A 16777-nucleotide genomic window follows, 5' to 3' on the forward strand; every position below is an offset into this window, starting at 1 on the left:
GAAATTTATTCAGGAAGGCAAACTATTTAAATGAATATGATTTTGTTCTTAATAAAGTTAATATAATGTATGATTTTGAACTGTGGTATTTTAGATTTTTAGAAGATACTAACTATATTCTTGGCTTTATTCATTTTACTTCGATAAAAATTTATTAAATAATGTTAAATATAACGTCGCCACTATTTATTAATCCCTATTTTTATATTTTTTGCCACTTGCCCAAAATGATGTTCGCATGAAAATAAAAATCCGTTATCGGTCGTGATTCTTTATTAATTTTATACGCGTGTATACAATGATTACTATTATTTTTATAATTGAAACATTATTTGAAGTAAATCCAAAACAAGGTAGCCGGGCGCAATACAATCGACACACTAATCCTGGCCCATGTAATATGAACAGATAACAACAGTATTTGTATTAACATGTTCTAAATACTTATTGTCTATAATATTAGCCGTCAAATATCTTTCGATATAAAGATTGGGAAAAGTTTCCTTTCCTCCATCTACATAGCACTCACTATTTGCCATTTCTAAAAGTCTGTTTACCGTTACGTGTTTCAAAATTACGTCATTTTCTTCGAACGCAGTCACCAAATTGAGTGGTTCTTTTCCTTGTAAAGAAATGGTGAACTTCTGCATTATTTCGTCATACAATTGGCCTTTTGATTTCAAATCAGACAAGTTTTCAAACACTGAAAGATTTTTCATCCATTTTCCACGATTTCTCTCACCAAGTATGATAAATTTTGCATCTGGACAGAGTTCAATAGCTTTCTCCATATTTTCGTGTTCTTTTACAATTAGGGGACATTTGTCCATCAACCACAGCAACTGTGTCAACAAAATTGGATCCAGATTTTGGACACTATTTATATAATCAATAGAAAGCGAATAAAGTGATCGAACTTTGTTTAGCTCTTTGAGGTCAACATTCTTGTCCAAGTCGCCCCACAACTTTTTAACTTCGTTGTTGCCTTCTTTTTCCAATAACGTAATGTCAAACGAACAAATAGCCTCTCGAAGAATTTTCATTTCGTCTGTGACGGAATCAAAAACAAAATGTTCGATATGAGAAGAAAGTAGATGAAGTGCGATTGCACGTTGTATAATTTTTTTGCTTAATTTTTCTTTCTTTCCTTCTTTAAAACTCCACTCCGAAATGACCTCGACGTATTTCTTGAAGGTTTCTTCGCTAGAACAAAACATCTCAGTAAATCTACTCATGGTTGATTTTGTAAGAGGTTCAAAACGTTCTTGGTTTGTGTAAAGACGAAAGTTTTCGAAGAAAATTCGATACTGCTGAATTTTTTCAGGATTTTGTTTAGTCTCTTCGTCCTCTAGGATTTGGAATTCATAATAAAAATCTACATTTTTTGAAATTCTTAAAACGTCGAAATTATCTCCTGAAACCGTTTTTTTAATCGCCTTCAAGTAAAAGTTTTCTCCATCTAGTTTAAATTTTGTTTTCTCTGAAATTTTGGAAATGTTTGTGGTAAATAAAATAAAAGTTTTCATTTCGCCCTGAACCTTTTGAGCAGAACTGAAATATTTGATTAAACTAAAGTCTCCACTTTTGTCTGCCAGCTGCTTTATGATTAAGTGTCTTTTATCATTACTGTGTTTTAATTGCACTGCTTTTGTTTCGATTCCCCTATCTGTCCCAATTTCGATAACTACGTCATCAAAATCACCAAACTTTTTATCGTTCGATGAAATGAGGAAGTCTTTAATTTTAGTGTTGCTTATCATTTGTAGTGCGACGTTAGCGGTGATCAAATCTTCGTATTTGTTACCCTTATTCGTGGTTCCTTTTCGTTTTTCAAAAGTCTGAAATAGAATCAACAACGTGAAAAAATGTTTTATAGATTTCTCTTTTTTTATTTTGTATTTGATTCGTTAAAATTTGAACTCTACCGTTACGAATAACCAACTAATTATTTCATGTTGAAGAAATCTGCAGCTAACCATTAAAGTGTTTTTTATCATAAACAGATTTACCTCTTCGGTATTTTCCATAATGCGTTGATTATCTCCTAATACAACAACTTGCTTGCTTGTTTGAAGTATCTTGTGTTCGCACTAGATCTGTCTGCTAAAAAAATAATTGATGAAAGTTATTTTTTTACTCACAACAAATTGATTATACTTTTCTCAGGTTTTTGACTTTTTTCTCATAATTATGTCTTTTTAAAACTAATCTACCAATCTAATAATAAAATTAATCGATCAAACGAACTGAATAGTGAAGTTCGATCGTAATTATACGATCTGTCCCGCCTGAAATGATCACTTACTGTAGTACCCCTATTGTAGTCTCGAGTCTCACACGTTTAAAGAAAGTTGAAAATTTTCAACTTCCCGCCATCACTTTCAGGTGGCAGCTCTGACTGACAACGCCATCGAGGTCATTACTTCAAAGCTGGAGAGAATAGGTGATGTCGCAGAAATGATCCGGGAACAATGCACCCGCGGAAGATTCGGGCGAGGAGGGAGTGATCATTTCAGGCGGGACAGATCGTATAATTACGATCGAACTTCACTATTCAGTTCGTTTGATCGATTAATTATACTCCTGTCCCGCCTTCATAATCACTTACTGTAGATGTTTAAGAAAAGGAAGGCGACATCAGCAAAAAGTTTTAGTAGTAACATAGTACTAGCTAGGAACTCTTACAAATAACTTAACCTAGAACAGCTGCTGAAAAAACGCCTTCGGACGACAAGGGTCTGTCGTAGAATTGAGCAAAAACAGCTGATTGTTGGGACCAGCCCGCGGTGGCCCGAATGGTATCTATGGACACACCCTGGCGCTTCGCGTGCGAAGTAGCCGCATGCCGAACACTATGCGCGCGAAAAACTTTGGTATTAATGCCGCTGTCCTTCAACGTTGCCTTTATCCAGCGACTCAGGGTCTGTGATGAGGCGGACTTAAAAGGCCGTTGCAGGATCAAGAACAGCCTATCTATCTCTGGTGGTCGATGCGCAGCCGTACGGCGAATGTACAACTGGAGAAGCGTGGCCACACAGAGCTCGGGTTTGTCGCGAAAAAACGGCAAAAAAAGTGACGGTTGGGGACAACCCTTGCGTGAGGTTTTAATGGGAAGTGCAATGTTGATCGTAGCCCCAGATTCAGAAAACGTTATATGCGGTAGTTGAATCAGCGACAATGTCTGCACTCGATGTGCAGTGACGAGAGCGATGAGCGTAACCAGTTTCAGAGTCAGTTCCCGGATCGATGTATGGTCCGTTGACGGTGTCAAGTACATGGGTTCGGATCTTAGCATGCTTAGGAATCTGGGATATCAAGGTTGTGTAGGCCACAACGGAACCACCACTAAACCTTCCGCGCAGTCGGTGACAATTTTTTGCAAGACTGATAAAATGAGTATGACGCGAAGAGCCACAGATGTTTCTGTTCGGCCCACTGCAAAATTTCTTTGGCTAGATGGTCTCCCATTTTATTTATGTAGGCGATGGCCGGAGTGTTGTCAACCCGTAGTAGGATGGCGCAGTCGCTGAGGTGTTGGCCAAAGTGCTTCAAAGCGAGGAAAATCGCCAGCAGTTCCAAATAGTTAATATGGTGACGTTTCTCGTCTTCCGACCAATGGCCGTGGACTCGGTCATCTCCCGAAACCGCTCCCCAACCGGATCGAGAGGCGTCGGTAAAAATCACAACAGAAAAGTTAGGCCTGTGGATAGGAGCGGAAGTATTGGGTAAGGTCTGACTCCACCATTGCAATTCCATCCTTGCCTCTGCGGAAATAGTCATTTCGGCTTCATAATTGTTACCTGAGGCGATTCAGGCCCGCCATTTATTTCTTTCCAATGCTTTAGTGTAGAGCCAACCATATTCCGTGGCAGGGCACACAGAAACCAGGGTGCCCAAAAGCGATGCAAATATCCGTATTTTACAGCACTGGCACTGTAAAAGGGTGGCTACACGCTGGGCAACGGCGCATCGCTTATCCGGTGGAAGGTTGATGGTCATTGATATTGAGTTAAAAACGAAAACCCAGGAATGTACACGTTTTGGTAGGGGTCAAGCGACTCTTAGCATAGTTTATGACAAAGCCCAAACGATTCAGAAGGGATACGGTGGCTGTGACGTTTCTAGCGCAGCTCCCAAAACTATTTCCCGTCAGGAGAAAATCATCGAAGTATACCACTGACTCGTTTCCTTCGCGTCGTAGCTTTGCGACCACTGGCTTCATAAGCTTGGTAAAAGACCACGGGGCAACGCTAAGTCCGAAAGGCATCACTAAAAATTGATAAAGTCCATTTTGGAAACGGAAACGCAAATACTTTTGACAAGACCGCGCGACTGGAATCATAAAGTATTCATCCTTCAAGTCAATAGTAGCCATATAGCAATGGCGAGAGAGAAGACGCATAACCGTCTTCCTGTCCTCCATCTTGAAGTGGTGCGTTACCACAAATCGGTTCAACGGTTTTAGGTTTAATATGAACCGCGAGGAACCATCTGCTTTTGGTACCAAGAAAATTCGCGAAATGAATTGGCCATCACAAGGTTCACAGGCTGCAACCGCGCCAATTCGAATCAGTGTGTTAATCTCCGAGCGGAGGGCGGTGGTTTCCGCAGGAGACCAGTCCGGAGTTGACGGAATATATGTCTGCGAGGGTGTCGAGTGGAAGGGAATAACTAGGCCGTTAACCATGGATAGGACAGAGTGGTCATTTGTTATTGTCCTCCACTCCTCCATGAAGGTGTGGAGCTCCCCTGCATATGATTGTGTGCTTACCGTAGCTACTGACGGGGCAACGCTCTGTTCGTCGCAGAGCGGTGTGTTCCGGATCGTCTCGACGATGGGGCTATTTGCGCCTGTTGGCTTTGACGGCTGGATTTCTTTGAGTGGCCGTGTTGTGCCCCTCCGCGGCTGTGCGACTGGCGATACCGAGAGGGGCCCTTGTAGTTTAAATGTCGTGCGTCCTGGTGGTGTGAGACGACAGGTGGAGGACGAGGTTTCGTCACCGGAGTTCTTTTCAGATCCGCTGATGTTCTCTCCAAAGGTTTAGCCGTCTTGATTCGCTCGCTGAGGTTATCGCCGAAAAGCCAACCGTCAACGGACGCCTCCGATAAAGTATCCTTGAGGGCAGGGCTCAAGGTTGCTTTGATAATTTGTCGGCGAGCCTGAGATTGATCATGATGAATGTCACCAAATAACTTCGCCGCATCGCTGATGCACTCTACTAGACGTAGCTCGAAATTATCCTGACGGTCGGTGGCGAAAATCAAGTCTAAAGCAGTTGCCAGACCTGACAATCCTGCTCCCATTTGGTTCTGGATTGCAATCAGGCGCGCATCCTTCCTTGCCACTACCTCGGAAATTGCAATTCGGGCTTCCTGGTTCAGACGAGGCGCCGCTAAAAGAGGGCAGTTTGACCTCAGAGGATATTTGGTGATTAATTCCTTCCTAGTGTCGGAAGGTAAACCATTGGCCAAAATGTCGCGCCACACTTGTACCAAATTCGGGTTCATTGGCACCTGCTCGGCGGTCGCCGCATTTGGGTCGACCCCCAAAATTCGTAGAATCTCTTCAGGGAGAGATTGGTCTGTTCCTGCAAAGGAGAAAACGTGAAGGTTCGTCAGGGTTCCGACAAGGTGGTGAAGGCTAGGCAGCCAACTATACACGCAAAGGGAGCGGACCTTTTCGCCCCCCCCCCCTTTGTTCAGATGTAGGAAATTCGAACTCCGTTAAGACTAGAAGTGAGAGTTCTCACCTGCAAGGACACTACCAGAGTTCTGTCATTCGAACTCCTGAAAAAAAACAAATGAGAGTTCTCACCTGCACGAGCACTGCCAGAGTTCTGGCGTTCGGACTTCCTAAAGGCAAGAAGTGAGAGTTCTCACATGAAGAGCGCTGCCAGAGTTCTGGCGTTCGAACTCCCTAAAGCAAGAAGTGAGAGTTCCCACCTGCACTAGTACTGCCAGAGTCCTGGCGTTCTAACTCCGTTAAAAGCAAGAAGTGAGAGTTCTCACCTGCAAGGACACTACCAGAGTTCTGGCATTCAAACTCCTGAAAAAAAACAAATGAGAGTTCTCACCTGCACGAGCACTGCCAGAGTTCTGGCGTTCGGACTTCCTAAAGGCAAGAAGTGAGAGTTCTCACATGAAGAGCGCTGCCAGAGTTCTGGCGTTCGAACTCCCTAAAGCAAGAAGTGAGAGTTCCCACCTGCACTAGTACTGCCAGAGTCCTGGCGTTCGAACTCCGTTAAAAGCAAGAAGTGAGAGTTCTCACCTGCAAGAGCACTGCCAGAGTTCTGGCATTCAGTCTGAACTTCATCAGTGGGGCAATTAAATGTAGCTTCCGAATAGCTTTCAGGAGAAGGTGAATCACAGGTTGGATCAGTAACCTCAAAAAAAAAAAAACTGCGCTTGGCCCCGTTCTGCAGCGGAAGTCCGGGAAGTCGAGGCCACGGGACTCGAGCTGGAGGAACTCCGTGGCCGTCGTTGCTGCTTCTCGAGTGCGCGAAGCAAGCGCTTGTGTAAACGTGCGATCTTGTTTGCGCCGTAATCTGTGGCATCAGAGGCGCGACCCCGACTGCGGGGACGCTTGGAAGAATGTGTGCGATGATCCCCCATAGCAAAAATGCACGTGAAAAACCACAAAAGATACTCCAAACGAAAACGCGTGAAAACGTGGAGACACACAACAGAGTAATGACCTCGATGACGTTGACAGTCAGAGCTGCCACCTGAAAGTGATGGCGGGAAGTTGAAAATTTTCAACTTTCTTTAAACGTGTGAGACTCGAGACTACAATAGGGGTACTACAGTAAGTGATTATGAAGGCGGGACAGGAGTATAATTACACCGTTCTCTTACTCCTAATGGGCTACGATAGGTATTTTTTTAATAATTTAATTTTCAACTTACCCCACAGGAATGCTAAATACTTTTGAAACATGTAGGTAATCACCAAAAACTTTTATAAAATATGCTACAATTATACGGAATTACTTTATGAATATTGCTATGAACTTAACAGTCATGCGTATTGTTGAATCTCTGAAAATATGGTACTTAAGGTGTGGTGCGTAAATCTGATAAGAGTAAATGCTGCTGATATCGAGACCTTCGAGATATGAAAAATCCACAAAAATTTTGTTTTACGATAACACTTGGCTGTGCTTTTTGCATTCTATTCCATAAGTAACTAATTTTAGTCTTCTGTTTTGAGGAGACAACTCATTCAAATTAAACAAATTTCTACGTGACATTCTTTCGATGTAGGTATATATAAACATAAACAATCAAAGTTAAGCGTATACACTGACAATAATACACTCTTTTCCGTTGGTTATTTGCTTTGAACACAATTCATATTGTCTGTATATCTGCGGACGGCACCTCCTTAGAATTTGTTGGATTGTACTTTAAGGGCAAGGGAAGTTCTGTCGCAGTAACCGTGGACTAATTTTCTTTTTGAGGCATCTTGTGTGAGTAATTTTAAAAAGTATGTGTCCATTATGCGTAAACCAAAGTATAGAGTCATAATATTTTGCAAATTTTAAATAAAATTTATTCAGAAAAATTTGACATGATGTCATCACTTATGTTTAAATGAACAACAAAAATTAAGTTGATTATTAATTAAATTATGGGGTTGGAAATAGGAACAAAAGAGCAGAAGCAGATAATTGTAAAGGTGACAAAATTTTCAGAAGAGAAAGCCAAAGTAGAGAGTAAAGTTAAAAGCGCGTACAAAATTGCAGATAAAGTTTACGTAGTGGAATTCGAAAATAGAGAAGAAAAAATAAATGTAATGAAAAGCAAGAAGAACTTAAAAGGGTCGTAATTTTACATAAATGAAGATCTGATGAAAACGGAAAGAAAAATTCAAATCAAAATAAAAGAAGAGGCAACAAAAGAGAGAAATAAAGGGAAAATGGTTAGAATGGGAAATAAAAAGTTAATGTAGATGGCAGAAATTTTGAATGGAGTGAAGAAGAGGGTATACTCAAGAAGGTAGAAAAATTTTAGTATAGAGCCAAAAGAAAAGGAAGAAAAGGAGGAAAAATTGTAGGAAACACGGGAAAGGAAAAGGAAAGGGAATAAAGGATGCAGATAGGGAAATCGGAAAAAGGGAAACAGGTACAAAATTAGGAATAAAAGGGGTGAAGGTACTGTTTTGGAATGTCCAAGGGTTGCGAAAAAAGGAAAAGGAGTTCTGGGAGCACGTGGGAAAATTTGATGTGGTGAGGCTAGTAGAGACATGAGTACAAAGAGAAAACTGGGAGTAATTTGAATGAACACTACCACAATAATATGTGAGTAATACAGCTGGATAACATACATAGGAGGGGATTTTAACGCAAGACTAATCGATAAGAGGACAAGAATAATAGATAAAGAAAAGGGAGAGGAAAGAGGATCAAAAGACAAAGCAAATAATAAAGAAGGGAAAATATTGTAGAAGATAATAGAAGAAATGGGATGGGAAATTTTGAATGGAAACAAGGAAGGAGATGAACAAAGAGAATGTACGTACGTAGGGGCTAGGGGAGAATCAATTATAGACTATGGAATTATCATCGAAGAGGCGTGGAAAGAAATAGAGAGTTTCTCAAAGTGGGGGAAAGGGTAGAATCGGACCACATGCCACTAGAAATAAAAATCAAAGGAAAAGATCAAGAGTACGAAAAACAAGAGAGAAGAAACGAAAGAAAAGAAATAGAAAAAAGAATTGGGATGAAGAGGGAATTCAATGATACAGAAGTAGACTAGAAAAAAAGAAATTCGATGTAAAAGAAGATATAGAAGCTATGATAGCAGAACTGATCAACTTAATTGTAAAAGCCACGGAAAAAAGAAAGATATACATATGGCAAGGGAGGAATAATGGATGGAATGGAAAATGTAGTGAGTTGAAGAGAAAAGCAAGAAAAAAATTAAGAAAAGGGAAAAATAAAACACGAAGGAAAGAGGAATACTTAAAAGCAAGAGAGAATTATAGGACAAAATGTGAAGAAAGAAAAAGAGAGAAACGAGAAGAAGAAGAGAAGACAATAAAGTCCCTGAAAACAGAAGAAGTATGGAGATATATAAACAAGGAACGGAGAAGGAAGACTGAAGTCAGTAGGAAAATCAAAATACATGAATAGAAAAGACACTTTATGGAATTATTGATAAGTTGTGAGGAAAAATGCTGCAAAATAAATAAAGGAATCACAACGACGGAAGAAATGTGGAGAGGTTCGGAAATAACAAAAGATGAAATAGGAAGACAGATTGAAAGACTGAAAAGAGGAAAGGCACTTGGAGGGGATGGAATCCAGAACGAAGCGTGGATGTTCGGGACATAAGGAGTGAAAGAAAGGATATGGGAAGTGGTAGATGGAGTTTGGAAGGAAAAAGGGTTTCTTCGGCAGTGGAGAGAAGGTATAATAATTCCATTATTTAAAAAGGGGCAAAAAAGTTATACAAACAGAGGAGTGAGAGAGGGATGCCCACTCAGCCCCGCGTTGTTTGTAGCTTATCTAGGAGATATAGATGAAATGTTCAGAAAAGCACCGACAGGAGGTGTGGTAGTGGGCAAAAAGAAAATTTGGTCGTTGGCGTAAGCAGATCATAAAAGAGAAGAAATGAAAACAATGATTAAAAGTTTCGAGAAAATACGTTATTATTATTAATAATATTATTCCATCTGCACCTACTAATATAACCACCAGTAATATTCCATTTATTGAAACTGAAAAAATTATAAATGAGCTTTCAGAACGTAAAAAACGTGAATGCAACCTTATTATTTACAATGTTATTGAGAACTGTGTGTCGAAAGATCAACAAATTGTAGCTGATACGAATTTAGTACATGATTTACTAAACGAATTAAAAGTCAACACAGAAATTTTACCACTTGTTCGCTTAGGTAAATTTGATATTACTAAAAGTGACAGGGCACGCCCTATTAAAGTTAAGGTTACTTGCCCTAATGATGTTGATATGATTGTAAAAAAAATTAGAGTTTTAAAATCACTGGAGAAGTGGTCGCGTATTAACGTATCCAGAGATCGTACTCCAATGCAGATTAATGTGTTTAAGGCTGTTAAATGTGATTTGGAAAAGCGAGTAGCTAATGGGGAAAATAATTTGAAAATCCGTTATCGTAATGGTATCCCTAGCATTGTCACCTTGGAAAACTAGTTACGTCCAACAGAAGTATTACATCTTACTCCTATAATTTATATTATCAAAACGCTAGAAGTCTTTCGTCTAAAACTCAGTCGTTCTATGTTAGTGTCTGTGACTTTTCATTTGATATTATAGTTATCAGTGAGACTTGGTTGAATAATTCTATTTTAAGTTCTGAACTGTTTCCTCCTCACTATAACGTTGTTCGTCGTGACCGCATATTTTCACTGCTTGGTCGATCCAGAGGGGGTGGCGTTCTAGTTGCTTTTTCTAATACATTTAAATATGTTGTTATCGATACTAATAATCTCATTGAATTAGTTCCGCTGATTGATATTATAATATGTAACTGTTTTATTGGCTCCTCCAATTTCCTTTTAGTTGCTTTGTACGTTCCTCCTGATATATCATTTGAGGATTTTGAATTGTTTTTTAACGCTCTCGAAATGATTTTAATTAATCATCGGGTGGTTTTGGTTGGGGATCTCAATGTTCCTCAATTTTCAAATGTTAATGTTACGAACTGTCGTAAATCGAGAATTGTAAAGGATTTATGTAGTGTCGTGCAGGTTACACAAGTTAATTCTGTTAAAAACAGCAATGGTAGATTACTTGATTTAGTTCTCTCTAGCCACGACACTAATGCAGTAGTGTTCCAGTGTTTACCTGCGTTAGTACGTGAAGATCCTCATCATCCGGCTCTTCATATACATTTTTCAATCACGTCAGCTGATTTTTCACCTTTTCCTGTATCAACAAATAGACGTTATAACTTTCGACGTGCCAACCTTGTTCGTTTATATAAGGATATTTTTGAATCGGATTGGTCGTTCCTTGATAATCTGGAAGATATTAACTTTGCAGTTGAACAATTTTATTCTCATTTGTACAACTTAATGAATGTTTCTGTGCCCTTTGTTGGTGTTTATTCATCTAAATTTCCTCCTTGGGTATCCTCTAACATTCAACAATATATTAAACTAAAAGCCTATTACAGAAAGAAATGGATAAGAACAAAAGATTGTCGACACTACAATGAATTTAAACGATTAAGATCTCTTGTAAAAAGTCTTTTAACAAACTCTTATAATTAGAGAGCGGAAAATATGCAGCAAAATTTTGAGAAATATGATCATATGATATGCACCAAATTTATGCAAATATGCAGTAACTTTCTTAATATATGCAGAGATATGCAGTTGCATATGCTCCAAAAATTAAAAAAAAAAGCTTAATAAGCGAACTAAATTTATTTATAAAATTCCGGGCTTACATTTTATTACAAAAAATACATAAATCACATTGCAAAGTGTTTAATTACATCTCACTAACACATAAATCACGTTTTTAAAGATAATATTCTTATAATAAAAAATAAATATAAACAGATCAAATTAAAAAATAATAGTAATCCACTATTTAATTACTATTTTGGCAACAATTTATTTTTAGATATTTTTCGAAATATTCTAACAAAAAGTTTTTCCGGTGATTCTAAAGTAAATGTATTTGTAAATAGAAAAACTGCGTAGGTACTACGTCCACAGATGTAAAAATACTTACCGGTTTAGGGCAGGCCCGACAAAGTACAGTTCGTTCTTGAAGAGTAAATTCAGGAAAAGGTTTAATCCATAAATTAATTTGAGTTATCTTCGACATATTGATACACTTGTATCCCTTTAAATGCTTTCAATATAAATTCACGATGAAAAATAATAACAGTATAACGTCCCTTCGATCACCACTAATAAACGTACCATTAATACTCTTAACTGGGTACAGGTGAACTCGGCACCAAGCCTAATCTGTCATAAAATAAACACGCCAATTCGGCACCAACAATTTCAGGTAATTTTAAAGACTACCCTTTGATGCTAGGCCAACTCGACACCAACCACCCGCTTCAGGTAGTTCATGAATGAACCGGTAGTAACAGTTCTGTTAACAGAAAAATCACCTCATCCAATAAATTTTTGTATGCAGATTATGAAAAAAATCTATTACAGTATTTCTATAATATTCTTATACTTACTACTTAAAAATTTCAGTTTTAATCTTGTTTTACAAATAAACCTTACGTGAAAGCGACAAACAGATATCATAGACGTAATCAACGCTAAAAAAAACTACCCAAGACAGCCATCAGAACAAAAACAAATTTTCAAAAGTTAAATTTGGAGACTTGTGTTATTTATTTGCACATAACGATTTGACTAGAGGGAAAGTATCTCGGGGAGTGGACGGATTAACCCTTGTTACCATACCTGCTACTGTAGTGCCGAGTTCACCGATCTTTATTTGGAGCTGGGTGCCGAGTTGGCCTATCCTAACTACCCGCAAAATTTACCTGGGATTAGTTGGTGCCCAGTTGGCGTCCGCCCTCTTAACTAACGAACAAAAATAATGGGAATGAAGGGTATTTCCAAAAGTAATTAGGGCGCGAATTTACCTGGAAGGATGGCTTAACACCCAGTGGTGTTTCCAAACTACCATAAAACCCAAACCTTTTCTAGCTATTTGAAGCTCAGGACAATATTTGCAATATGATTCATAAAATTTCGTCTTTCTAGATAAATGCCGATAGAATGACAACAATTTTTTTTTTCAAATTAGCACAAAAATTGATAAAAATGCAAAATATGCACCCGTTCCGTGAAATATGCAGCAGAAGGCAAATATATGCAAATATGCAATTTTTTTATAGCTGTATTCATTTTTAATTAGCATGATTCGTTCACATATTAAATATCATGACTTATATGCAAAAAATAACGGATATGCAAATTTCATAAAATCCGCTCTCTACTTATAATGAATATCTCGATCGTATGCAAAAGGAAATTAAGTTTAATCCTGCTTCTTTATGGAAATTCTTACATTCCAAGAACGGTACTTCTAGGATTCCTAGTCAGTTATCTGATGATGATGGAACGCTTTATTCAGACCCCAAGGAAATAGTTGATGCATTTGCTAGAACGTTTGCTAGTGTATTTAGTAAAAGTAACAATACCTCCCTTGCTGGACAGTTGACGTCTGCTTTGAATAACAATTGTTTCTCAATTTCATCTGTAACTCCTGAGATGTTGTCAGCTGTAATGGCGAAACTACCCAATAAGCATACTAGTGGAGATGATTTGATTCCCAGTTTTCTGATACGGGATTGCAGAACTGTGCTTGCTAAACCTTTGTCTGTACTAATAAACCTTGCGCTTAAGACTAGTACTTTTCCGAATCGCTGGAAAACGGCTAGAATTAGTCCAGTTTTTAAAAAAGGTGATTCTTCATTTCTAGGGAATTATAGACCTATATCTATATTAAGTAATTTTGGAAAAATTTTTGAGATTGTACTCTATGATGTTATTTATGATAACACTCGTTCATTTATTAGTACGGGGCAACATGGCTTTAGAACTGGGAGATCTACAGTGACGAATCTTGCTGTTCTGCAACAGGATCTCTTAGCGAATCACTTGATAAACGGGAGCAGGTTGATGTAATTTACACGGATTTTTCCCGTGCTTTTGATGTTATTCCACATGACATTCTTTTACTAAAACTGAATAGATATGGAATTTCATCAACTCTACTGAAGCTAATTGAATCCTATCTGACCAATCGCACCAACTATGTTTTTTATAATGGTTTCTCATCTTTTCCCTTCACCTCGACTTCTGGGGTTCCACAAGGTTCTCATCTTGGACCCCTGTTTTTTAATTTGTTTGTTAATGACTTGCTTGAATCTTTAAACTGCTGTTTCTTAGCTTATGCTGATGATCTGAAAATTTATTCCATAATATCAAGTCTTTATGATGCTGAGCTTTTACAAGGTGAACTTACTAAAATTATAGCCACTAGATTACATATAGTAGCGTCACCTGGGTCTCCTGGCTGGTCCCAAATTGTGTTGGTTGCACTGAAGTAACTAAATGTCAGATGTTTTGGTTGTGTTTTGTGTTGTCTACCCTGGTGTAAACAACGTAGCACAAAAAGTCAAAACATGTTTTGTTGTCAAAACTCTAAAGACCATTTTGTTGTTAATTGCAAGTGCGTGTGTTTGTTGTTCGTGTGGAGATTTGCGTTAAATTCAATAAAAATGCCGTCGTGTTGCATTCAGAATTGCAAAAAAACAATGTTTTGTACCTGCGGCAATAACATAATTGAAAGTATTGTTAAATTATATATAAGAAGTAGGGTGTATTTTTATGTAAAAAAACGTAACCAAAATAACAGAACAATAATGTACAGTTCAAAGTCTATGAATAAAAATAATAGGAGATACATATGCTTTTTTTTGCCCCATTTTCTTGGAGAGATTCATATACTACAACGTAGCACAGAGTCAAAGCCTGTTTTGTTGTCAAAACTCAAAACATCATTTTGTTGTTTATTGCAAGTAAGTATGTTCTGTTATTCGTGTGGAGATTTGCGTTAAAATCAATAATTAATATATATAAATATATTAATAATAACAATTTTTCCTGTTTTGTGTATCAAATTTTAATTTTACACAATTTTTAATTTAAAGGAGGCGCCATTTTTCGCCTGGATTTTAAGTTGGCAGCACTAGTGGGACCAGTTAGTGACCCGATGTCGCTACTATATGAAATATAGTGGCTATAACTAAAATCGTTGAGTGGTGCTATCTACATAGACTTATTATTAATAGTACTAAATGTTGCTACATTTCATTTTGTCGAAAACTTCATATCATAGATTTTTCTTATTCAATATGAGGTACACTGTTAGAACGAAAAACATCAATTAAAGATCTTGGAGTTACTTTTGATAGCTGTTTGACTTTTGATATTCATGTTACCAATATTTGCAATGCTGCAAATCAATCTTTGGGGTTTGTCATGAGAACGTCAAAATTTTTCAACAATATAGATGTGATTAAATCCCTCTTTTTTGCATATGTTCTACCTAAATTAGAGTACGCGTCATTAGTATGGTATCCCATATACATGTGTCAGCACATGCTTCTTGACAAAGTATACAGGAAATTTTTGAAGTTTCTTTCATTCAAAATTAGTGGTAATTATCCGGCCAGAGGTGTTGAGATGGAAAGTCTTCTCCAACGACACAAGGTGTCCTCTTTGTCGATTCGAAGGGATCTACATGAGGCTAACTTCTTGTGTAAGCTTATTCATAACAAAATTGATTGTCCAGATCTATTATCACAGGTTAGATTTAATGTTCCTCGGCCAGCATCGAGATATATCAACACCTTTCACATCTCCGCTGCTCGAACTAATCTCCTTCGTCGTTCGCCAATTACCACGATGTGTCGATGTGCTGACAGATATGTGGCTGATATTTTTTATTTAAAATAGTTATACTAGGAATTATGTTTATATTATTATTATTATTTTTTTTATTAATATTATTATTCTGGTATTGATTATAATATGTACATATTTATTTAGATTTGTCCTATTATTAGGGAAACCTGTTGGACAATAAACTATTATTATTATTATTATTATTATTATTAAAAAAAAAGGAATTGGAAGTGAATGTGGAAAAAACAAAAATGATGGTGTTTGGGAAGAAAGTAAGAAAGGAGAAGGAAGAGTGGGCATGGAGAGGGAAGAAGATTGAATAGGTGAAAGAATTCCAGTACTTAGGATATACATTAAAGAGCAATAACTCAGATAGAGCGCATATTCAAGAAATGGTCCTAGAAGCGAACAAAATGATAGCAATAATAGTATGTATGGGGAATAGGAGAGAGAAAATTTAGACATGATTATAAGAGAAGAATGATGATGTTTGATTGTTTGATCAAAAGTGTATTTATGTACGGAGCTGAGATCTGAGGATGGAGGGAATATGAAGAAAAAGGGACAGTGCAAGAAAACTACATAAAATGGACATTGAGATTGGAAAAGTATACGCCGGGGTATATAGTGAGAGAAGAAACAAAAAGGGAGAAAATGAGAATGGAAGCGGATAAAAGGGTGGTTGGATTTGAAGAGAAGTTCAGTGAGAGAGGTAATTGTAAAATATTCCAAGAAAATATTGAAAGAAATAAGAAAGGAAGGGGGAAAACATGTTTGGAACGAAAGAGACAAGTATTATGAAGGAAAGAGATATGCATGTGAAGAAATAGAGAGAATGAGACAAAATAGGAAGGAGTATGAAAGAAGAACTGAGTGTAAGAGATAAGAATATAGATAAGCAAGAACGCAGATTGAGAATATAGGAGTCTAGATATAATGAAGAGTATAGAAAAATAGTAAAGGATGAAGTACCAAAGGACACAGATAAAGATAGTATAAAAGAGAAAAGAATGATGGCGAGATTTAGGTGTGAAAATGAAGAGAAAGAGAATAATTTTTGGATGGATGAAGCTAACAGAAGGTGTAGGATACGTTGGAGAAAGGGAGAGAAAGGGGTGGGCCAGCAGAAAAAATAGAACAATTATTATTATTAGATAAAACTCGAATATTTATTTTATTTATTTATTTATTGATTTAAGTATTTGTATTATATAGATTAAGTTAATTTGTACCCCTATTGGGAATCTTATTAAGCCTGTAAGGCAAATAATAAATTAATACTACTATTAATTAATTTATGAGTGAAAATTTGTATTCCTTTAGTTTTTTCT

The 16777-nt window shown here is 37.4% G+C and overlaps 1 protein-coding gene across 7 annotated transcripts; it reads right to left on the reverse strand.

Annotated features, from left to right (window-relative positions):
• Window positions 1-255: 255 nt before the first annotated feature.
• On the reverse strand, window positions 256-7040 carry LOC135138115 (uncharacterized). 7 transcript variants are annotated; one of them, XM_064067987.1, is made up of 5 exons: window positions 6269-6389; window positions 5816-6046; window positions 4772-5588; window positions 2010-2103; window positions 256-1838 (listed from the first exon to the last, which is right to left on the reverse strand). In XM_064067987.1, the coding sequence occupies exon 3, from the start codon at window positions 5506-5508 to the stop codon at window positions 4777-4779; it is 732 nt and encodes a 243-aa protein (XP_063924057.1). In that variant the 5' UTR covers window positions 5509-5588; window positions 5816-6046; window positions 6269-6389; the 3' UTR covers window positions 256-1838; window positions 2010-2103; window positions 4772-4776. The 7 variants fall into 7 exon arrangements, with proteins under 7 accessions (XP_063924057.1, XP_063924056.1, XP_063924055.1 ...); XM_064067986.1 differs by having other exon boundaries at window positions 5816-6020; window positions 6075-6389; XM_064067985.1 differs by lacking the exons at window positions 5816-6046; window positions 6269-6389 and adding an exon at window positions 6907-7040.
• Between the last annotated feature and the right edge of the window lie 9737 nt (window positions 7041-16777).

Source organism: Zophobas morio, unplaced genomic scaffold (genome assembly GCF_036711695.1).
Source record: "Zophobas morio isolate AGI-343-1 ecotype UQ-CSIRO unplaced genomic scaffold, CSIRO_AGI_Zmor_V1 ptg000030l, whole genome shotgun sequence".
Taxonomy (NCBI): domain Eukaryota; kingdom Metazoa; phylum Arthropoda; class Insecta; order Coleoptera; family Tenebrionidae; genus Zophobas; species Zophobas morio.